Genomic DNA, 20,609 nt, shown 5'->3' with positions numbered 1-20,609 from the left:
GCAAATATCCTATTGTTCCGGTTTCTGCTTGTGTCACAAGGTCATTATCTCAGATCATGTGCATCTGTCAATGGGTCATTGTTCTTTAACCCCTTCACCCCCGGAGCTTTTTCCGTTTTTCCGTTTTCGTTTTTCGCTCCCCTCCTTCCCAGAGCCATAACTTTTTTATTTTTCTGTCAATTTGGCCATGTGAGGGCTCATTTTTTGCGGGACGAGTTGTACTTTTGAACGACATCATTGGTTTTACCATGTCGTGTACTAGAAAACGGGAAAAAAATTCCAAGTGCAGTGAAATTGCAAAAAAAGTGCAATCCCACACTTGTTTTTTGTTTGGCTTTTTTGCTAGGTTCACTAAATGCTAAAACTGACCTGCCATTATGATTCTCCAGGTCAGTACGAGTTCATAGACACCAAACATGACTAGGTTCTTTTTTACCTAAGTGGTGAAAAAAAATTCCAAACTTTGCAAAAAAATAAATAAATAAAATTGCGCCATTTTCCGATACCCGTAGCGTCTCCATTTTTCGTGATCTGGGGTCGGGTGAGGGCTTATTTTTTGCGTGCCGAGCTGGCATTTTTAATGATAGCATTTCGGTGCAGATACGTTCTTTTGATCGCCCGTTATTGCATTTTAATGCAATGTCGTGGCGACCAAAAAAACGTAAATCTGGCGTTTCGATTTTTTTTTTCATTACGCCGTTTAGCGATCAGGTTAATGCTTTTTTTTTATTGATAGATCGGGCGATTCTGAACACGGCGATACCAAATATGTGTAGGTTGGGCTTTTTTTTTATTGATTTATTTTGATTGGGGCGAAAGGGGGGTGATTTAAACTTTTATATTTTTTTTATTTTTTTCACATTTTTTTTAACTTTTTTTTTTAACTTTTACCATGCTTCTATAGCCTCCATGGGAGGCTAGAAGCAGGCACAGCCCGATCGGCTCTGCTACATAACAGCGATCATCAGATCGCTGTTATGTAGCTAAAATGCAGGTGTGCTGTGAGCGCCGACCACAGGGGGGCGCTCACAGCCACCGGCAATCAGTAACCATAGAGGTCTCCAGGACCTCTATGGTTACAATGCACAAGCATCGCCGACCCCCGATCATGTGACGGGGGTCGGCGATGCGCTCATATCCGGCCGCACGGCCGGATGCGGTAGTTAAATGCCGCTGTCTGAGTTTGACAGCGGCATTTAACTAGTTAATAGCGGCGGGTGATCGCGATTTCACCCGCCGCTATTGCGCGCACATGTCAGCTGTAAAAAACAGCTGACATGTCGCGACTTTGATGTGCGCTCACCGCCGGAGCGCACATCAAAGCGGGGGTCCCGACATGTGACGTACTATTACGTCACATGTCGGGAAGGGGTTAATATCACGTGTCCTGTGTCCCAGAATCCTGTGGTCACAGGTGTCCTGTTTATATCCTATTGTTCTATTGTTCTGCTGTTCTAGAACTTTCTAGGGCACATTTACATTTCATTTTAGAAGCTGCTGTTTGGCCAAGAGGGTTCATGCAAACCAACAGATTTTTTCTTCGCCCCCTTGATTGGCACTTTGAGGGGATGATTAGTGGTTGTCATTGTACCGTCTAATGTAGCTCTGTGACTTGGTTCACGTGTCTGCTAAAATGTGAATGTTTGGTTAAATTATCTCATGATAAACTGCCTTAAAGCTGTGTTTCCATTGTACCCAAGGATGAGCCCGACTTGTGCAAGTCCACAATTCTCTTTCTGATATCTTGGATGATTTCTTTAGACTTTCCCATGATGCTACACAAAAAAGCAGTGTGTTTCAGGTGTGCATTAAAATACATCCACAAGTGTGTCTCTAATTAACTCAAATGTTGCATCACCATATGGTGTATGTACAGTTTTGACTTTGCAGTAAGTAATAGAAATGCCTTAAACATTCTCTCTCTCTCTCTCTCTCTCTCTCATTATTCTGGTGATGGCAAATATTAATGGTAATCCTAATTGACCTAAAACGGGAAAGGTTTATTCTGATTTCATGTTAGATATTGAGAAAAACATGCAGATGCCTTTTTATATATTGTATTTAATCTTCTGCTTTCAATTGTAGCAGAATTCGAGCATGAACAGCCCCGCTCTCAAAATCACTGGTTATCTCATTGATCGGACTCCCAGCGATCAGTCTGTTGGAGATTTCCAGTTCATCACAATTATCTGTGTTTTTCTACTTGGGGAATATCCATACTTATTGGAAGTGATGAGCGAGTATACTCATTGCTTGGGTTTACCTGAGCACGCTCGGGTGGTCTCCGAGTATTTATGACTGCTCGGAGATTTTGTTTTCGTCGCCACAGCTGCATGATTTACGGCTGCTAGACAGGCTGAATACATGTGGGGATTCCCTAGCAACCAGTTAACCCCCACATGTACTCAGGCTGGCTAGCAGCTGTAAATCATGCAGCTGAGTGAACAAGAACGAAATCTCCGAGCAGTCACAAATACTCGGGAGATCACCCGAGCGTGCTCTGGAAAACCCGAGCAACGAGTATACTCGCTCATCACTAGTCCTTAGATATTACACTAATCACAAAGCGACCCTGTTTCGGAAACCCCATCCATCATCTGTAATCTATGGGAACCCTGGCAGTAAAAGGTCTTTTTTTTTTGCAGTGACCCCGCAGGGGGTAATGCAGCATTACACAGTGCCCATTCATTCACATCAATAGGGTAGTGTCTATATAGGACAGTGGTCCCCAACCTTTCTGACCTTGAGAGCCACATTCAGCTCTGCAGGACGGTCGCGAGCCACATCCAGCTTCTGTCCCCCCTCACAGTAGTGGCAACCAAAGCCCCCATTACGGGTATAATGATAACCAAAGCTTTTCCACACAAATCACTCCGAAGCAGTATACCAAGATCCAGGGGTTCCCACGAAACCCCCATTCAGCATTCTTCCATCACGCACTCCCAACACAGTCACATCCATGTTCAAGCAACTTCTCTGACCGGTAGTATCATCCTGTCTCCAGCATACCATACTTAAATTATCTCTAAACCCCCAAGACCAGTAGAAGTGTACCCAGATCTGCTCTTTGGTGCAGGGCTACTCACAAAGTTCACCATTTTGAGATGTGCTCTTCATACCTGTTTACTAAATCTGGAGCTAATGCACCAAGCTGGCAAACAGTCGCGAGCAACAGTTCATGGGACCGCGAGCCACATGTGGCTCCCAAGCTACAGGTTGAGGACCCCTAATATAGGACAAGGTAGGTCCTCCAGAAGAAAAAAACTTTTTGTGACCTTCCTCCACTCTGGTCAAGAGATGAGGATCCTAAACACAGGACCCAATTCTATAATGGGGTGTATGGACACGGGATGTATAAACTGGACAGACCGTTTTCTTATACCTGCTAGCAATCAGCTAATCACCCCTGATCCATCATCTGGACTCCTTGGTATTCAGTTGTTATTGTCAGAGTAAATAAATGGAGACATCTAGTGCTCACATACTAATAAATGGGCATTTACAGAGACTATCTACTCCAGCTAACAGAGTAGAGAACTGGCATCTAAAAAATCCCCCATAATAACAAATCTGGAAATTTGATCAGGGGTTATCCTAAGGATACAATCTCATTCAGTTTTGCATCAACTGAAAAACTTTCCACTTCTACAGACACAAAGATGATGGTGATTTACAGAACTGGTTTTGCAGTCAAGAACTATTATTATATTTCTTATTTATGGGTTGCTTTATAAAAAACGATATGTCCCTGAAGCTCTCAAAATAACCAGTGTATTCTGAACAAACCTGGTGAATGTTTATATTATATAATTTCAGGCGAGTTTACGGAAATTCATGGATTACATTCAGCATTGTTCAGTGGATAAAGTCTGCAAGATGTTAGATCGGGGGTTGGACCCGAATTACCATGATCCGGAAACTGGTGGTAAGTGTACAGGGCATTCTCCTGGTGCAAATATTTAGTGACAACGTACAGGTCAAGTGTTATATTTTAAGTGTTTTTTCCTGCAGGTTGGACGGTATGTAGTAGATTAATTAGCTTTTTTCAGACATTAACAACTTTTTCCATTTGAAGGCTCTTCCCTGTAATGGCCAATAATAAAATCAGATTTTACTCGTCGTCACCGGGTGCAGTGACGGATCTCCACTGCTGCTCTGGTCTCTGATGTCAGCGATGATGAAATGATCATAGCGCACATCACTGCCGCAGCCAATCGCAGAGCTCAGCGGCTCGTGCTGGACCTTAGTGATTGGCTACAGCAATGATGTGCAGCGCCCCAGAGTCCTGGTCGTTGCAGTACTGATGCTCCGCCGCTAAGGGGGGCTATGGTACGTCTGATGGCACTGAAGGAGTTCACCTGACCAGGTATCACAGACACCAATACACTTCACAGTCTGGCCTCCAGGGGGAGCTAAGGGCACTATGTATTAGGCCACTCCTCACAATCTGGTAAAACTGGAGGTTAGGTAGGAAGTTAGTTAGAAGCTGACTGGGTTGGAACCAGGCAACATCCTGTGGCAGAGGGTGTTGCAGGGGAAGATTCAGGGGGTCCCTGTCAGGGGTGGGATCTTGACAGAGGCCTAGCGAACAGAGAGAACGTTACGGGACCGCGCCTGCACTTCGTCGCGGCGGTACCCCAAGAAAGGACAAGAAGCGAGGTTTATTGTGCTGAGTGAGAAACGAGATCAACGCAACAAGGAGAAACACCAGTAGGAGTTGTGCTGTAAGACGAGGCAACATCCTACTGAGGCGCGTAGCCGGTGGCTGGAACGCCGAGGAAGTATTGAGCTCCTGGCCCTACTTCAAACCTACGGCAGGACAGTCAGTTATAGGCGGGCTGTCTCACTCAAATCACCTAAGAAGACATAGGGGGCAACATTTGGAGAGGGGCGACTCTAGGGTCCCGGAAGACCTCCGAGCCTACCCGTCATACGGGTGCGTCCTAGCCATATCATCTGGGGGACGAAGCAGAACATCATAATCGAGTTGTGAGGGAACTTCAGAAACAGACACAACAGTTGTGGGGACTATCCCGTAAGCACAGCAGGGGAGGACCACAACACACAAGCGCTAGAAGGTAGGCACAGATTTCCACCTGCAAAGGGAACTCTGGAGGTGCCATCGGACCGGCCGGACTTACGCAGCCCGGTTAACCGTATTCCGGATTGAGGATCCTGAAGCCTTCAGTAAAGAGGTAAAGAGACTGCAACCTGGTGTCCTTGTTATTTACTGCGACCTGCACCGCACCATAACATCATCCCCATCCACACCTTTCATTGGGCGCCCCTCAGCAGGGTCACGGACCGGGTCTAGTGTTGTGAATTCTGCTCTTGGGCTCCCTCCGGTGGTTATAAGTGGTACTGCTGCTCCTTTGGATTTCAGCAGTCATCAGGTGCTTTCACTTATTACCAATTCTGACTGGGCTATTTAGTCTGGCCAGATCCTTTGGTTAGTGCCAGTTGTTTATTGTTCCTTGGTGGATTCACATCTCCTCCTGGATTCTCCTGCTTATCTGCTCAAATCATCAAAGATAAGTCCTGGCTTGGTTTTTGCAGTCCACATACTGTGGACTTTATTGTTCAGTGCATTTCTATGTTTTTCTTGTCCAGCTTTGTCAGTGTGGATTTATTCAGTCAAGCTGGAAGCTCTGGAGCAGCAGATTTTCCCTCCATGCCTTTAGTTAGGTGTGGAGATTTTTGTATTATCTGTGGTGGATTTTTCTAGGGTTTTTTAATACTGACCGCATAGTACTCTGTCCTATTCTGTCTATTTAGCTAGATTGGCCTCCTTTGCTAAATTCTGTTTTCAGTCTGCGTATGTTTTTCCCCTCTCCTCTCACAGTCAATATACTGTATGTGGGGGGCTGTCTATCCATTGGGGATTTTCTCTGAGGCAAGAGTTTTCCGTTTCTATCTATAGGGGTAATTAGTTCTCCGGCTGTGTCGAGGTGTCTAGGACTGGTAGGTACATCCCACGGCTACTGCTAGTTGCGGTGTTAAGTTCAGGGTCTGCGGTCAGTACAGGTACCACCTCCTCCAGAGCATGTCTGATGCTGTGCCTAAGCCACCAGATCATAACAGTACAACTGGCCAAGAATGAGTTAAATGCAAAGAAGGGAAGAAAAGCGCTGAGCCATTTTTTTTTCTGCAGTCTACTTTGTCTTCTCTTCCCTCTTAATCTCTGGGTGGTTCAGGAGTTTGGCACTGACATTGGATGTTCAGGCTTTGGCTTCGCGTGTGGATCAACTTGCTGCAAGAGTACAGGGTATTTTTGATTATGTTGTCCAGACTCCGGTTCTAGAGCCTAGAATTCCAACTCCTGATTTGTTTTTTGGGGACAGGTCTAAGTTTTTGAGCTTTAAAAATAACTGCAAACTGTTTTTTGCTCTGAAACCCCGTTCCTCTGGTGATCCCATTCAGCAAGTTAAAATTGTAATTTCTCTGCTGCGTGGTGACCCTCAGGACTGGGCATTTTCCCTTGAATCAGGGAATCCGGCCTTGCTTAATGTAGACACCTTTTTTCAGGCGCTAGGGTTATTTTATGATGAACCTAATTCAGTGGATCATGCAGAAAAAACCTTGTTGACCCTGTGTCAGGGCAAGGAAGCGGCAGAATCATACTGCCAGAAATTTAGAAAATGGTCTGTGCTCACTAAATGGAATGAGGATGCTTTGGCGGCAATTTTCAGAAAGGGTCTTTCTGAATCTGTTAAGGACGTTATGGTGGGGTTCCCCACGCCTGCTGGTCTGAATGATTCTATGTCTCTGGCCATTCAGATTGATCGGCGCTTGCGCGAGCGCAGAGATGTGCACACGATGGCATTATCCTCTGAGCGGAGTACTGAGCCTATGCTGTGTGATAGGATTTTGACTAGAGCTGAACAGCAAGGATTCAGACGTCAGAATGGGTTGTGTTTTTACTGCGGCGATTCTGCTCATGTAATTTCTGATTGTCCTAAGCGTACTAAGAGAGTCGCTAGGTCTGTTACCATCAGTAATGTACAGCCCAAATTTCTCTTATCTGTGACCTTGATCTGCTCATTGTCGTCATTTTCTGTCATGGCGTTTGTGGATTCAGGCGCCGCTTTAAACTTGATGGACTTAGAATTCGCCAAGCGTTGTGGTTTCCCCTTGCAGCCTTTGCAGACCCCTATTCCTTTGAGGGGCATTGATGCTACACCTTTGGCTAAAAATAAACCTCAGTTTTGGACACAGCTAACCATGTACATGGCGCCAGCACATCAGGAAGATTGTCGTTTTCTGGTGTTGCATAATTTGCATGATGTTATTGTTCTGGGTTTTCCATGGTTACAGGTACATAATCCGGTGCTGGATTGGAAATCTATGTCTGTGACTAGTTGGGGTTGTCAGGGGATTCATAATGACGTTCCTTTGATGTCAATTTCCTCTTCCCCCTCTTCTGAAATTCCTGAGTTTTTGTCAGATTTCCAGGATGTGTTTGATGAGCCCAAGTCCAGTTCCCTTCCTCCGCATAGGGACTGTGATTGTGCTATTGACTTGATTCCAGGATGTAAGTTCCCTAAGGGCCGACTTTTCAACTTGTCTGTGCCAGAACACACCACCATGCGGAGTTATGTTAAGGAGTCCTTGAAGAAAGGGCATATTCGGCCATCTTCGTCACCATTGGGAGCGGGATTCTTTTTTGTTGCCAAGAAGGATGGCTCCTTGAGACCCTGTATTGATTATCGCCTCTTGAATAAGATCACGGTCAAATTTCAATACCCTTTACCTTTGCTTTCTGATTTGTTTGCTCGGATTAAGGGGGCTAGTTGGTTTACTAAGATTGACCTTTGAGGGGCGTATAATCTTGTTCGTATTAAACAGGGTGACGAATGGAAAACTGCGTTTAATACGCCCGAAGGCCATTTTGAATACCTTGTGATGCCTTTCGGGCTTTCTAATGCTCCATCTGTGTTTCAGTCCTTCATGCATGATATATTTCGGAATTATCTTGATAAATTCATGATTGTATATTTGGATGATATTTTGATTTTTTCTGATGATTGGGAGTCTCATGTGAAACAGGTCAGAATGGTATTTCAGATCCTTCGTGATAATGCTTTATTTGTGAAGGGGTCTCAGTGCCTCTTTGGAGTTCAGAAGGTTTCTTTTTTGGGTTTCATTTTTTCTCCTTCGTCTATTGAAATGGATCCGGTTAAGGTTCAGGCCATTCATGATTGGGTTCAGCCCACATCTGTGAAGAGCCTTCAGAAATTTTTGGGCTTTGCTAATTTTTATCGCCGTTTCATTGCCAACTTCTCCAGTGTGGTTAAACCCCTGACCGATTTGACGAAGAAAGGCGCTGATGTTACGAATTGGTCCTCTGCGGCTGTTTCTGCCTTTCAGGAGCTTAAACGCCGATTTACTTCTGCCCCTTTGTTGCGTCAGCCGGATGTTTCTCTTCCTTTTCAGGTAGAGGTTGACGCTTCTGAGATTGGGGCAGGGGCCGTTTTGTCTCAGAGGAATTCTGATGGTTCCTTGATGAAACCGTGTGCCTTCTTTTCCCGAAAGTTTTCGCCTGCGGAACGCAATTATGATGTCGGCAATCGTGAGTTGTTGGCTATGAAGTGGGCATTTGAGGAGTGGCGACATTGGCTTGAGGGGGCCAAGCATCGTGTTGTGATCTTGACCGATCATAAGAATCTGATTTACCTCGAGTCTGCCAAGCGGTTGAATCCTAGACAGGCTCGATGGTCCCTGTTTTTCTCCCGTTTTGATTTTGTGGTCTCGTATCTTCCGGGTTCTGAGAATGTTAAGGCTGATGCCCTCTCTAGGAGCTTTTTGCCTGATTCTCCTGGACTCCTTGAGCCGGTTGGTATTCTCAAGGAAGGGGTGATTCTTTCTGCCATCTCCCCTGATTTACGACGGGTGCTTCAGGAATTTCAGGCTGATAAACATGATCGCTGTCCAGCGGGGAAACTGTTTGTTCCTGATATATGGACTAGTAAGGTGATTTCTGAGGTTCATTGTTCCGTGTTGGCTGGCCATCCTGGGATTTTTGGTACCAGAGATTTGGTTGGTAGGTCCTTTTGGTGGCCTTCTTTGTCACGGGATGTGCGTTCTTTTGTGCAGTCCTGTGGGACTTGTGCGCGGGCCAAGCCCTGCTGTTCCTGCGCTAGTGGCTTGCTTTTGCCTTTGCCGGTCCCTGAGAGGCCTTGGACGCATATTTCTATGGATTTTATTTCAGATCTCCCTGTTTCCCAGAAGATGTCTGTTATCTGGGTGGTTTGTGATCAGTTTTCTAAGATGGTTCATTTGGTACCCTTGCCTAAGTTGCCTTCCTCTTCTGATTTGGTCCCGTTGTTTTTTCAGCATGTGGTTCGTTTGCATGGCATTCCTGAGAATATTGTGTCTGACAGAGGTTCCCAGTTTGTTTCTAGGTTTTGGCGGTCCTTTTGTGCTAGGATGGGCATTGATTTGTCTTTTTCTTCCGCATTTCATCCTCAGACAAATGGCCAAACCGAGCGAACTAATCAGACTTTGGAAACTTATTTGAGATGCTTTGTGTCTGCTGATCAGGATGATTGGGTGGCTTTCTTGCCATTGGCCGAGTTTGCCCTTAATAATCGGGCTAGTTCGGCTACTTTTGTTTCGCCCTTCTTTTGTAATTTTGGTTTCCATCCTCGTTTTTCTTCAGGGCAGGTTGAGCCTTCTGAATGTCCTGGTGTGGATTCTGTGGTGGACAGGTTGCAGCAGATTTGGACTCATGTGGTAGACAATTTGACGTTGTCTCAGGAGAAGGCTCAACATTTTGCTAACCGTCGTCGGTGTGTTGGTCCCCGGCTTCGGGTTGGGGATTTGGTCTGGTTGTCTTCCCGTCGTGTTCCTATGAAGGTTTCTTCCCCTAAGTTCAAGCCTCGGTTTATTGGTCCTTATAAGATTTCTGAGATTATCAATCCTGTGTCTTTTCGTTTGGCACTTCCAGCCTCTTTTGCCATCCATAATGTTTTCCATAGATCTTTATTGCGGAGATATGTGGTGCCCGTTGTTCCCTCTGTTGATCCTCCTGCCCCGGTGTTGGTTGATGGGGAGTTGGAGTATGTGGTTGAGAAAATTTTGGATTCTCGTTTTTCGAGGCGGAGGCTTCAGTATCTTGTCAAGTGGAAGGGTTATGGCCAGGAGGATAATTCTTGAGTTGTTGCCTCCGATGTTCATGCGGCTGATTTGGTTCGTGCTTTTCATTTGGCTCGTCCTGATCGGCCTGGGGGCTCTGGTGAGGGTTCGGTGACCCCTCCTTAAGGGGGAAGTACTGTTGTGAATTCTGCTCTTGGGCTCCCTCCGGTGGTTATAAGTGGTAATGTTGTGAGTTCTGCTCTTGGGCTCCCTCCAGTGGTTATAAGTGGTACTGCTGCTCCTTTGGATTTCAGCAGTCATCAGGTGCTTCCACTTATTACCAATTCTGACTGGGCTATTTAGTCTGGCCAGATCCTTTGGTTAGTGCCAGTTGTTCATTGTTCCTTGGTGGATTCACATCTCCTCCTGGATTCTCCTGCTTATCTGCTCAAATCATCAAAGATAAGTCCTGGCTTGGTTTTTGCAGTCCACATACTGTGGATTTTATTGTTCAGTGCATTTCTATGTTTTTCTTGTCCAGCTTTGTCAGTGTGGATTTATTCAGTCAAGCTGGAAGCTCTGGAGAAGCAGATTTTCCCTCCATGCCTTTAGTTAGGTGTGGAGATTTTTGTATTATCTGTGGTGGATTTTTCTAGGGTTTTTTAATACTGACCGCATAGTACTCTGTCCTATTCTGTCTATTTAGCTAGATTGGCCTCCTTTGCTAAATTCTGTTTTCAGTCTGCGTATGTTTTTCCCCTCTCCTCTCACAGTCAATATACTGTATGTGGGGGGCTGTCTATCCATTGGGGATTTTCTCTGAGGCAAGATAGTTTTCCGTTTCTATCTATAGGGGTAATTAGTTCTCCGGCTGTGTCGAGGTGTCTAGGACTGGTAGGTACATCCCACGGCTACTGCTAGTTGCGGTGTTAAGTTCAGGGTCTGCGGTCAGTACAGGTACCACCTCCTCCAGAGCATGTCTGATGCTGCGCCTAAGCCACCAGATCATAACAGTCTAGCCACCGTGACAACCCCAGAACAGAGACTCAGAGGCCCGGTACCGGGTACCCCTCGGCCCTGGGGCAGTGGTGGCGCTTCAACTTGGCGTCACGAACAGGATCTACTTAAGCCTGAAGAATCAGGTCATGTGTGCCTTGGAACTGTGATTTATTGTGTTTGGACTGTGACTTATTGCAAAGACTGTGCATTGCCACTTGCCGCCAAAAACCGCCACCATTACAGCGCTGAGGAGAGCGCCGGAGAAGAAGAGGGGCGTGGAGTAGGCGTGGACCAGCTGAAGAGCACGAAAGACAATGGCCGCCCAGTCTAAACATTTTTGCATCCTGAGGACGTGCCCGTCAGCATGGGAGATCCGCCTCCTGATCCTCTATGGCGGGCGGAGACCGAAGAAACGAAACTATGACTCAGGTGAGGTGGGACTAGAGACCAGAGAAGGCCTGCGGAAGAAGATGGCCCCGCATCGATCCCCGTTTCCGGAGGATTATTCCGATATGCCCCCGCTGGAGGATCTGGACCCGTGGGAGCTGTCGATGGGGCATCCTTTGCCTGCGCGGTCCCCAGCCCGTGTGCCTCCCCCAGGAGAGTGGAGTGGTGCCAGAGGAGTTACCCCAAGTAGGGGTACTGAGTGCCGCGACCCCCAGGGAGACCGCCCCACCTCTGCACCAGACCCGGCCGCCGCTGCGACCACTGGTGCCCCAGCGTTCCCGCCGCCTGGTCCCAAAGTACCGGGGGGGCCAGACCTGGGGCCCTTCCCTTGGGGAGAATACAGGAACCACCTGGTTGCGGAGTTCCAGGCACGTGGTGAGCTGCTGGAGGGCTCCCTGCCGAAATGGGGCGTCGTAATCGTCTACCAGCCCCAGGAAGGGAAGGGCTTCGTGCAGGAGATTGGAACAGCCCTGAGAGTCCACATCACCCGGGACGAAGTGGAGCCCTGCCTGTGTGGAGACGGCGCCAAGTCCCTCCTGAAGTCGGGGGATGTGGTGACGTATCGCCGGCGTCTAAAGGGGAGCAGCTGGTGGGCCCGGGATATGCAGCGCTGTACGGCCGTTCTAGCGGTATCCCAAACCGAGGGGGAGGAGCTTGCCGCTGAAGCCGCTGCTGCAGCCTCTGCCGCCGCCAGCATCATCCATCGACCCACGCAGACACTCATCGCAGCGCACGACCTGGTCGTGCAGAAGACCCGAACCCATGGGGTACACCTGGCATCGGGAGTAGACTTGGAGTCCGGCCTGTCTGGGCCGCAGAGGGCCACCTGCCAGGTAAAGCCTCGGTGGGGGGCAGCCAGAAACTGAGTAAGCAAGAATGCTTCATCATTTGTATATAGTTAACTGTTCATCGTTTTATGTGTCTTCTTGCTGCTACAACCCGCCCAGGGTTACTCTTAAAGGGATCCCTTTGTTTACCCGGGATCCCTTCTTCTGCTTTTGTTTGTTTCTTGTTCATCATTGTTTGAAAAAGAACTGCTGGATCATGAACACTGCATGATTACAAACTTATTGTAAATAGTTTGCACCTTCTTAAAGGTGCCCTCTACTGGTTTTACAAAGAAAAGGACTCTTTGCGAAGAAACTGTTCCTGGAAGCAGTACCGGAGTCCTTGCTCCAAACGGACTTGCAGCTTGAGAAGTTGCACTACCTCATAGAGACTTGGTCCCTTCTTAAAGGGAACGTTCATCAATAGCACTTAAAGTCGAATAATGCTTACATGTAAAAGTTATATGTAGTTAGCTAGTTAATTGTGAGAAATGTTTAATGGTGTTGCTAGAAGAATGAGAACAGGAAGTGAACCCGTATGGGGTTAGTCGGTGAGTCCTCCTAGGAGCCATACAGAGATGGCTCAGTAATCTTGAACTGAGAGAAGGTTGATAAGTCCTATACTGTGTATAGTAGCAGAAAGGCAGTAGGCCCGGGCAGAAAGGGGCGGTCCTGAAACAGAACGAGAGGCAGTAGGCCTGGGGCAGATAGACAGGCGGTCCTGCAGATGTAAAGGTGGAAAATGAAGAAAAGTTGATTAGCCTTATAGTGTTTTATAAGAAGGTCTTTAGTGGATTCAGTGTGTTCGTCCTTAAAGGCAACGTTAAATTATTGTTCAAAAATTTGCACTTAGTAGAATACCCGGTTGGGTAAGAAAAAGTTATTTATAGTATGTTATTTAAAGTATTTAACCATGTTTGTAACGTTCAAGTGTCCTCACCTCCCATAAAGGGAAGCTCTGTTAAAATTCACTTATTGTTATTGCATTTCAAAATTGTATGTCTTTTGTTGTGATTCGGTTCGTGGGCTCCCCCGGTGGTCTCTTGTGGTACTGGTGTCCTGCAAGCTTTGCCTTCTCAGTTCACCTGTTCCTATCAGGATGTGGGAGTATCCTATTTAACCTTGCTCCTCAGTCATTCTAATGCTGGCCATCAATGTATCCAGAGTGATTCTGTTGCATGTTCCTTCTCCCAGTTTTCTGCTCAGCTAAGTTGGACACTTTAGTCCTTAAGTCTATTTTTGTATGTTTTGTCCAGTTTGCACTTATGTGAATCTCTGCAGCTGGAAGCTCTTGTTGGGCTGAAATTACCACTCCAGTGGCATGAGTTGTCACATGAGTTAAGGTAATTTCAGGATGGTGTTTTGAAGGGTTTTGCAGCTGACCGCGAAGTCCTCTGTTGTATCTTTCTGCTATTTAGTTAGCGGGCCTCTCTGTGCTAAATCTGCTTTCATACTACGTGTGTCTTTTCATCTGCTCTCACCGTTATTATATGTGGGGGGCTGCTATCTCCTGTGGGGACATTCTCTGGAGGCAAGCCAGGACTGTGTTTTCTTCTACCAGGGGTAGTTAGTTCTCCGGCTGGCGCGCGGCATCTAGAGACAACGCAGGAATGCCCCCTGGCTACTTCTAGTGTGGTGTGTAGGTTTAGCATCGCGGTCAGCTCTAGTTTCCATCACCCGAGAGCTTGTCCGTTTATTCTATGCTTCTGATGTTTCCTTGCCATTGGAAACCATAACAGTATGGCCAGTCCAAATGTTTAATCTATAGGCTGAAGCAGGAGAGAAAAGGAACTGTGTGAAACCTTTTTTTTTTTTTTTTTTTTTTTTTTCCTTCCTCTGAAGTTGCACTCCAGCTCTAATTGCAGTCTCCTGTTTTCCTCTCCTCTTAACCCCTGAATGGCTCAGACTTTATCTGTTGAAATATGGATCCCCAGAGTCTGGCTACCAATTTGAATAATCTTGCCTCTAAAGTTCAGAATATACAAGATTTTTTGTTACATGCTCCTCGGTCTGAACCTAAAATTCCTATACCGGAGTTTTTTTCTGGAGATCGATCTTGTTTTCTAAATTTTAAATACAATTGTAAATTGTTTCTTTCGCTGAGATCTCATTCTGCTGGAGATCCTGCCCAGCAAGTAAAAATTGTTATTTCTTTACTGCGGGGTGACCCCCAAAATTGGGCATTTTCATTGGCACCAGGGGATCCTGCGTTGCTCAATGTGGATGCGTTTTTTCTGGCTTTGGGGTTGCTTTATGAGGAACCAAATTTGGAGATTCAGGCTGAGAAAGCCCTAATAGCCCTCTCTCAGGGGCAAGATGAAGCCGAAATATATTGCCAAAAATTTCGAAAATGGTCTGTGCTTACTCAGTGGAATGAGTGCGCTCTGGCGGCAATTTTCAGAGAAGGTCTCTCTGATGCTGTAAAAGACGTCATGGTGGGGTTTCCTGCGCCTACTGGTCTGAATGAGTCCATGACAATGGCAATTCAGATTGATCGGCGTTTACGGGAACGCAAACCTGTGCACCAGTTGGTGGTGTCTTCTGAAGAGGCACCACAGAGTATGCAATGTGATAGCTTTCTGTCCAGAAGCGAACGACAGATTTATAGGCGCAAAAATCATTTGTGCTTCTATTGTGGAAATTCTACTCATGTTATATCAGCATGCTCTAAACGAACAAAGAAAGTTGATAAATCCTCTGCTATTGGCACTTTGCAGTCCAAGTTTATTTTGTCTGTAACTCTAATTTGTTCGTTATCTTCTATTGTTGCGGATGCGTATGTGGATTCTGGCGCCGCTTTGAGTCTTATGGATTGGTCCTTTGCCAGGCGCTGTGGGTTTGATCTAGAGCCTCTGGAAGTTCCTATACCTTTAAAGGGTATTGATTCTACACCATTGGCTAGTAATAAACCACAATACTGGACACAAGTGACTATGCGTATGACTCCAGACCATCAAGAGGTGATTCGCTTCCTTGTACTGTATAATCTACATGATGTGTTGGTGCTGGGATTGCCATGGTTGCAAACTCATAACCCAGTCCTTGACTGGAAAACAATGTCTGTACTAAGCTGGGGATGTCAGGGAAATCATGGGGACACATCTTTGGTCTCCATTGCTTCATCTATTCCCTCTGAAATTCCTGAGTTTTTGTCTGATTATCGTGAGGTTTTTGAGGAATCTACTCTTAATTCTCTTCCTCCTCACAGAGATTGCGATTGCGCCATAGATTTGATCCCTGGCAGTAAATTTCCTAAGGGTCGTCTATTCAATCTGTCTGTACCTGAACATGCTGCCATGCGAGAGTATATTAGGGAGTCCTTGGAAAAGGGACATATTCGTCCTTCTTCGTCTCCTCTTGGAGCGGGGTTGTTTTTCGTAGCTAACAGCGATGGTTCTTTGAGACCTTGTATTGATTATAGACTCTTGAATAAGATCACAGTCAAGTATCAGTATCCTTTGCCATTGCTGACAGATTTATTTGCTCGCATTGAGGGGGCGAAGTGGTTCTCTAAGATTGATCTTCGCGGTGCGTATAATTTGGTGCGAATTAAGCAGGGGGATGAGTGGAAAACCGCATTTAATACGCCCGAGGGCCATTTTGAGTATTTGGTGATGCCTTTTGGTCTGTCAAATGCCCCTTCGGTCTTTCAGTCTTTTATGCACAATATTTTTCGTGAATATCTGGATAAATTTATGATTGTGTATTTGGACGATATCTTGATTTTTTCGGATGACTGGGAATCTCATGTTCAACAAGTTAGGAGGGTTTTTCAGGTTTTGCGGACCAATTCTCTGTTTGTTAAAGGTTCAAAGTGTGTTTTTGGGGTTCAGAAGATTTCTTTTTTGGGGTACATTTTTTCCCCCTCTTCTATTGAGATGGATCCTGTGAAGGTTCGGGCTATTTGTGACTGGACGCAACCGACTTCTCTTAAGGGCCTTCAGAAATTTTTGGGCTTTGCTAACTTTTATCGTCGATTCATAACTGGTTTTTCTAGCGTTGTCAGGCCTTTGACTGATTTGACTAAAAAGGGTGCTGATGTTGCAGATTGGTCTCCTGCTGCTGTGGAGGCCTTTCGGGAGCTTAAGCGCCGTTTTTCTTCTGCTCCGGTGTTGTGCCAGCCTGATGTTTCTCTTCCTTTTCAGGTGGAAGTTGATGCTTCCGAGATCGGAGCGGGGGCGGTTTTGTCGCAGAAAAGTTCAGATTGTTCAGTGATGAGACCTTGTGCGTTCTTTTCTCGAAAATTTTCGCCCGCCGAGCGAAATTATGACGTCGGTAATCGGGAGCTTTTGGCGATGAAGTGGGCATTCGAAGAGTGGCGTCATTGGCTTGAGGGTGCTAAACATCAGGTGGTGGTCTTGACTGATCACAAAAATTTGATTTATCTTGAGTCGGCCAGACGTCTGAATCCTAGACAGGCGCGCTGGTCGTTGTTTTTCTCCCGGTTTAATTTTGTGGTTTCGTATCTGCCAGTTACTAAGAATGTGAAGGCGGATGCCCTTTCTAGGAGTTTTGAACCTGATTCCCCTGGTGATTCTAAACCTACGGGTATACTTAAGGATGGGGTGATATTGTCTGCTGTCTTCCCAGACCTGCGACGTGCTTTACAAGAGTTTCAGGCGGATCGGCCTGATCGTTGTCCGCCTGGTAGATTGTTTGTGCCGGATGAGTGGACCAATAGAGTCATCTCGGAGGTTCATTCTTCTGCGTTGGCAGGTCATCCGGGAATTTTTGGTACCAGAGATTTGGTGGCTAGGTCCTTCTGGTGGCCTTCCCTGTCTCGGGACGTGCGTACTTTTGTGCAGTCTTGCGATGTTTGTGCTCGGGCCAAGCCTTGTTGTTCTCGGGCTAGTGGGTTGTTGTTGCCCTTGCCTGTTCCTAAGAGGCCTTGGACACACATCTCTATGGATTTTATTTCTGATCTCCCTGTTTCTCAGAAGATGTCCGTCATTTGGGTGGTGTGTGACCGCTTTTCTAAGATGGTTCATTTGGTGCCCTTGCCCAAGCTGCCTTCCTCATCTGAGTTGGTGCCCCTGTTTTTTCAGAATGTGGTTCGGCTGCATGGTATTCCGGAGAATATCGTTTCCGACAGGGGATCCCAGTTTGTGTCCAGATTTTGGCGGGCGTTTTGTGCCAGGATGGGCATTGATTTGTCTTTTTCGTCTGCATTTCATCCCCAGACAAATGGCCAGACGGAACGTACTAATCAGACCTTGGAGACTTATTTGAGGTGTTTCGTGTCTGCTGATCAGGATGACTGGGTCTCCTTTTTGCCGTTGGCTGAGTTTGCCCTTAATAATCGGGCCAGTTCTGCCACTTTGGTCTCCCCTTTCTTTTGCAATTCAGGGTTCCATCCTCGTTTTTCATCTGGTCAGGTGGAGTCTTCGGATTGTCCTGGAGTGGATACCATGGTGGATAGGTTGCATCGTATTTGGGGGCAGGTGGTGGACAATTTGGAGTTGTCCCAGGAGAGGACTCAACGTTTTGCTAATCGCCATCGTCGTGTTGGTCCTCGTCTTCGTGTTGGGGACTTGGTGTGGTTGTCCTCCCGTTTTGTCCCTATGAGGGTCTCTTCTCCTAAGTTTAAGCCTCGGTTCATCGGTCCTTATAAGATTTTGGAAATTCTTAACCCTGTGTCTTTTCGTTTGGACCTCCCAGCATCCTTTGCTATCCATAATGTCTTCCATCGGTCATTATTGCGGAGGTATGAGGTACCACTTGTGCCTTCTGTTGAGCCTCCTGCTCCTGTGCTGGTTGAGGGTGAATTGGAGTACGTGGTGGAGAAAATCTTGGACTCCCGTGTTTCCAGACGGAGACTTCAATATCTGGTGAAATGGAAGGGCTACGGTCAAGAGGATAATTCTTGGGTTACAGCTTCTGATGTTCATGCTTCTGATTTGGTCCGTGCCTTTCATAGGGCTCATCCAGATCGCCCTGGTGGTTCTTGTGAGGGTTCGGTGCCCCCTCCTTAAGGGGGGGGTACTGTTGTGATTCGGTTCGTGGGCTCCCCCGGTGGTCTCTTGTGGTACTGGTGTCCTGCAAGCTTTGCCTTCTCAGTTCACCTGTTCCTATCAGGATGTGGGAGTATCCTATTTAACCTTGCTCCTCAGTCATTCTAATGCTGACCATCAATGTATCCAGAGTGATTCTGTTGCATGTTCCTGCTCCCAGTTTTCTGCTCAGCTAAGTTGGACACTTTAGTCCTTAAGTCTATTTTTGTATGTTTTGTCCAGTTTGCACTTATGTGAATCTCTGCAGCTGGAAGCTCTTGTTGGGCTGAAATTACCACTCCAGTGGCATGAGTTGTCACATGAGTTAAGGTAATTTCAGGATGGTGTTTTGAAGGGTTTTGCAGCTGACCGCGAAGTCCTCTGTTGTATCTTTCTGCTATTTAGTTAGCGGGCCTCTCTGTGCTAAATCTGCTTTCATACTACGTGTGTCTTTTCATCTGCTCTCACCGTTATTATATGTGGGGGGCTGCTATCTCCTGTGGGGACATTCTCTGGAGGCAAGCCAGGACTGTGTTTTCTTCTACCAGGGGTAGTTAGTTCTCCGGCTGGCGCGCGGCATCTAGAGACAACGCAGGAATGCCCCCTGGCTACTTCTAGTGTGGTGTGTAGGTTTAGCATCGCGGTCAGCTCTAGTTTCCATCACCCGAGAGCTTGTCCGTTTATTCTATGCTTCTGATGTTTCCTTGCCATTGGAAACCATAACAGTCTTTTTGCTGACATGTATTGTTGTTTTCTTCCCAGTCCAGGAGTACTGGATTTAACCGGGGGGGAGTGCAGCGCCCCAGAGTCCTGGTCGTTGCAGTACTGATGCTCCGCCGCTAAGGGGGGCTATGGTACGTCTGATGGCACTGAAGGAGTTCACCTGACCAGGTATCACAGACACCAATACACTTCACAGTCTGGCCTCCAGGGGGAGCTAAGGGCACTATGTATTAGGCCACTCCTCACAATCTGGTAAAACTGGGGGTTAGGTAGGAAGTTAGTTAGAAGCTGACTGGGTTGGAACCAGGCAACATCCTGTGGCAGAGGGTGTTGCAGGGGAAGATTCAGGGGGGTCCCTGTCAGGGGTGGGATCCTGACAGAGGCCTAGCGAACAGAGAGAACGTTACGGGACCGCGCCTGCACTTCGTCGCGGAGGTACCCCAAGAAAGGACAAGGAGCGAGGTTTATTGTGCTGAGTGAGAAACGAGATCAACGCAACAAGGAGAAACACCAGTAGGAGTCGTGCTGTAAGACGAGGCAACATCCTACTGAGGCGCGTAGCCGGGGGCCGGAACGCCGAGGAAGTATTGAGCTCCAGGCCCTACTTCAAACCCACGGCAGGACAATCAGTTATAGGCGGGCTGTCTCACTCAAATCACCTAAGAAGACATAGGGGGCAACATTTGGAGAGGGGCGACTCTAGGGTCCCGGAAGACCTCCGAGCCTACCCGTCATACGGGTGCGTCCTAGCCATATCATCTGGGGGACGAAGCAGAACATCATAATTGAGTTGTGAGGGAACTTCAGAAACAGACACAACAGTTGTTGGGACTATCCCGTAAGCACAGCAGGGGAGGACCACAACACACAAGCGCTAGAAGCTAGGCACAGATTTCCACCTGCAAAAGGGAACTCTGGAGGTGCCATCGGACCGGCCGGAGTTACGCAGCCCGGTTAACCGTATTCCGGATTGAGGATCCTGAAGCCTTCAGTAAAGAGGTAAAGAGACTGCAACCTGGTGTCCTTGTTATTTACTGCGACCTGCACCGCACCATAACATCATCCCCATCCACACCTTTCATTGGGCACCCCTCAGCAGGGTCACGGACCGGGTCTAGCCACCGTGACAACCCCAGAACAGAGACTCAGAGGCCCGGTACCGAGTACCCCTCGGCCCTGCGGCAGTGGGGGCGCTTCACAAGCGCCAATCGACATCCTCTGATCATATGCACATAGCAGATTGTTATTAAATGGTAACATGATAGTGGAGCTGACTAGTCATCATAATCTGCATTTGTGCTTTCTTTCCCTTCAAGATACTCCACTATCCCTGGCCGCCCAGCTGGACAATTCTGTAGATGTGATCAAAGCTCTTCGTAACAGTGGTGCTCACCTGGACTTTCGAAGTAAGGATGGAATGACCGCACTGCACAAAGCTGCCCGGGCAAGGACACAAACCGCCCTCGTAGTAAGTTCTAAGCAATCCTTGGACTCGTAGAGTATATCTATAAACATAAATGTACACATTCAGAGTTTGGCTGAGCTCAAA

General features: G+C 47.0%; 1 protein-coding gene across 6 annotated transcripts in view; it reads left to right on the top strand.

Moving 5' to 3' along the window:
* SHANK2 (SH3 and multiple ankyrin repeat domains 2) overlaps positions 1-20,609 on the top strand; it is a 672,686-nt gene that overhangs the window by 148,209 nt on the left and 503,868 nt on the right. For all 6 annotated transcript variants that reach the window (XM_077286975.1, XM_077286974.1, XM_077286973.1 and 3 more), the window contains 2 exons: positions 3,817-3,925; positions 20,377-20,528. In XM_077286975.1, coding sequence (XP_077143090.1) covers positions 3,817-3,925; positions 20,377-20,528 — 261 coding nt within the window. The remainder of the gene's footprint in view (positions 1-3,816; positions 3,926-20,376; positions 20,529-20,609) is intronic.

The sequence above is a fragment of the Ranitomeya variabilis genome, chromosome 2 (genome assembly GCF_051348905.1).
Source record: "Ranitomeya variabilis isolate aRanVar5 chromosome 2, aRanVar5.hap1, whole genome shotgun sequence".
NCBI classification, from domain to species: domain Eukaryota; kingdom Metazoa; phylum Chordata; class Amphibia; order Anura; family Dendrobatidae; genus Ranitomeya; species Ranitomeya variabilis.
This window is presented reverse-complemented; position numbering and strand designations above follow the sequence as displayed.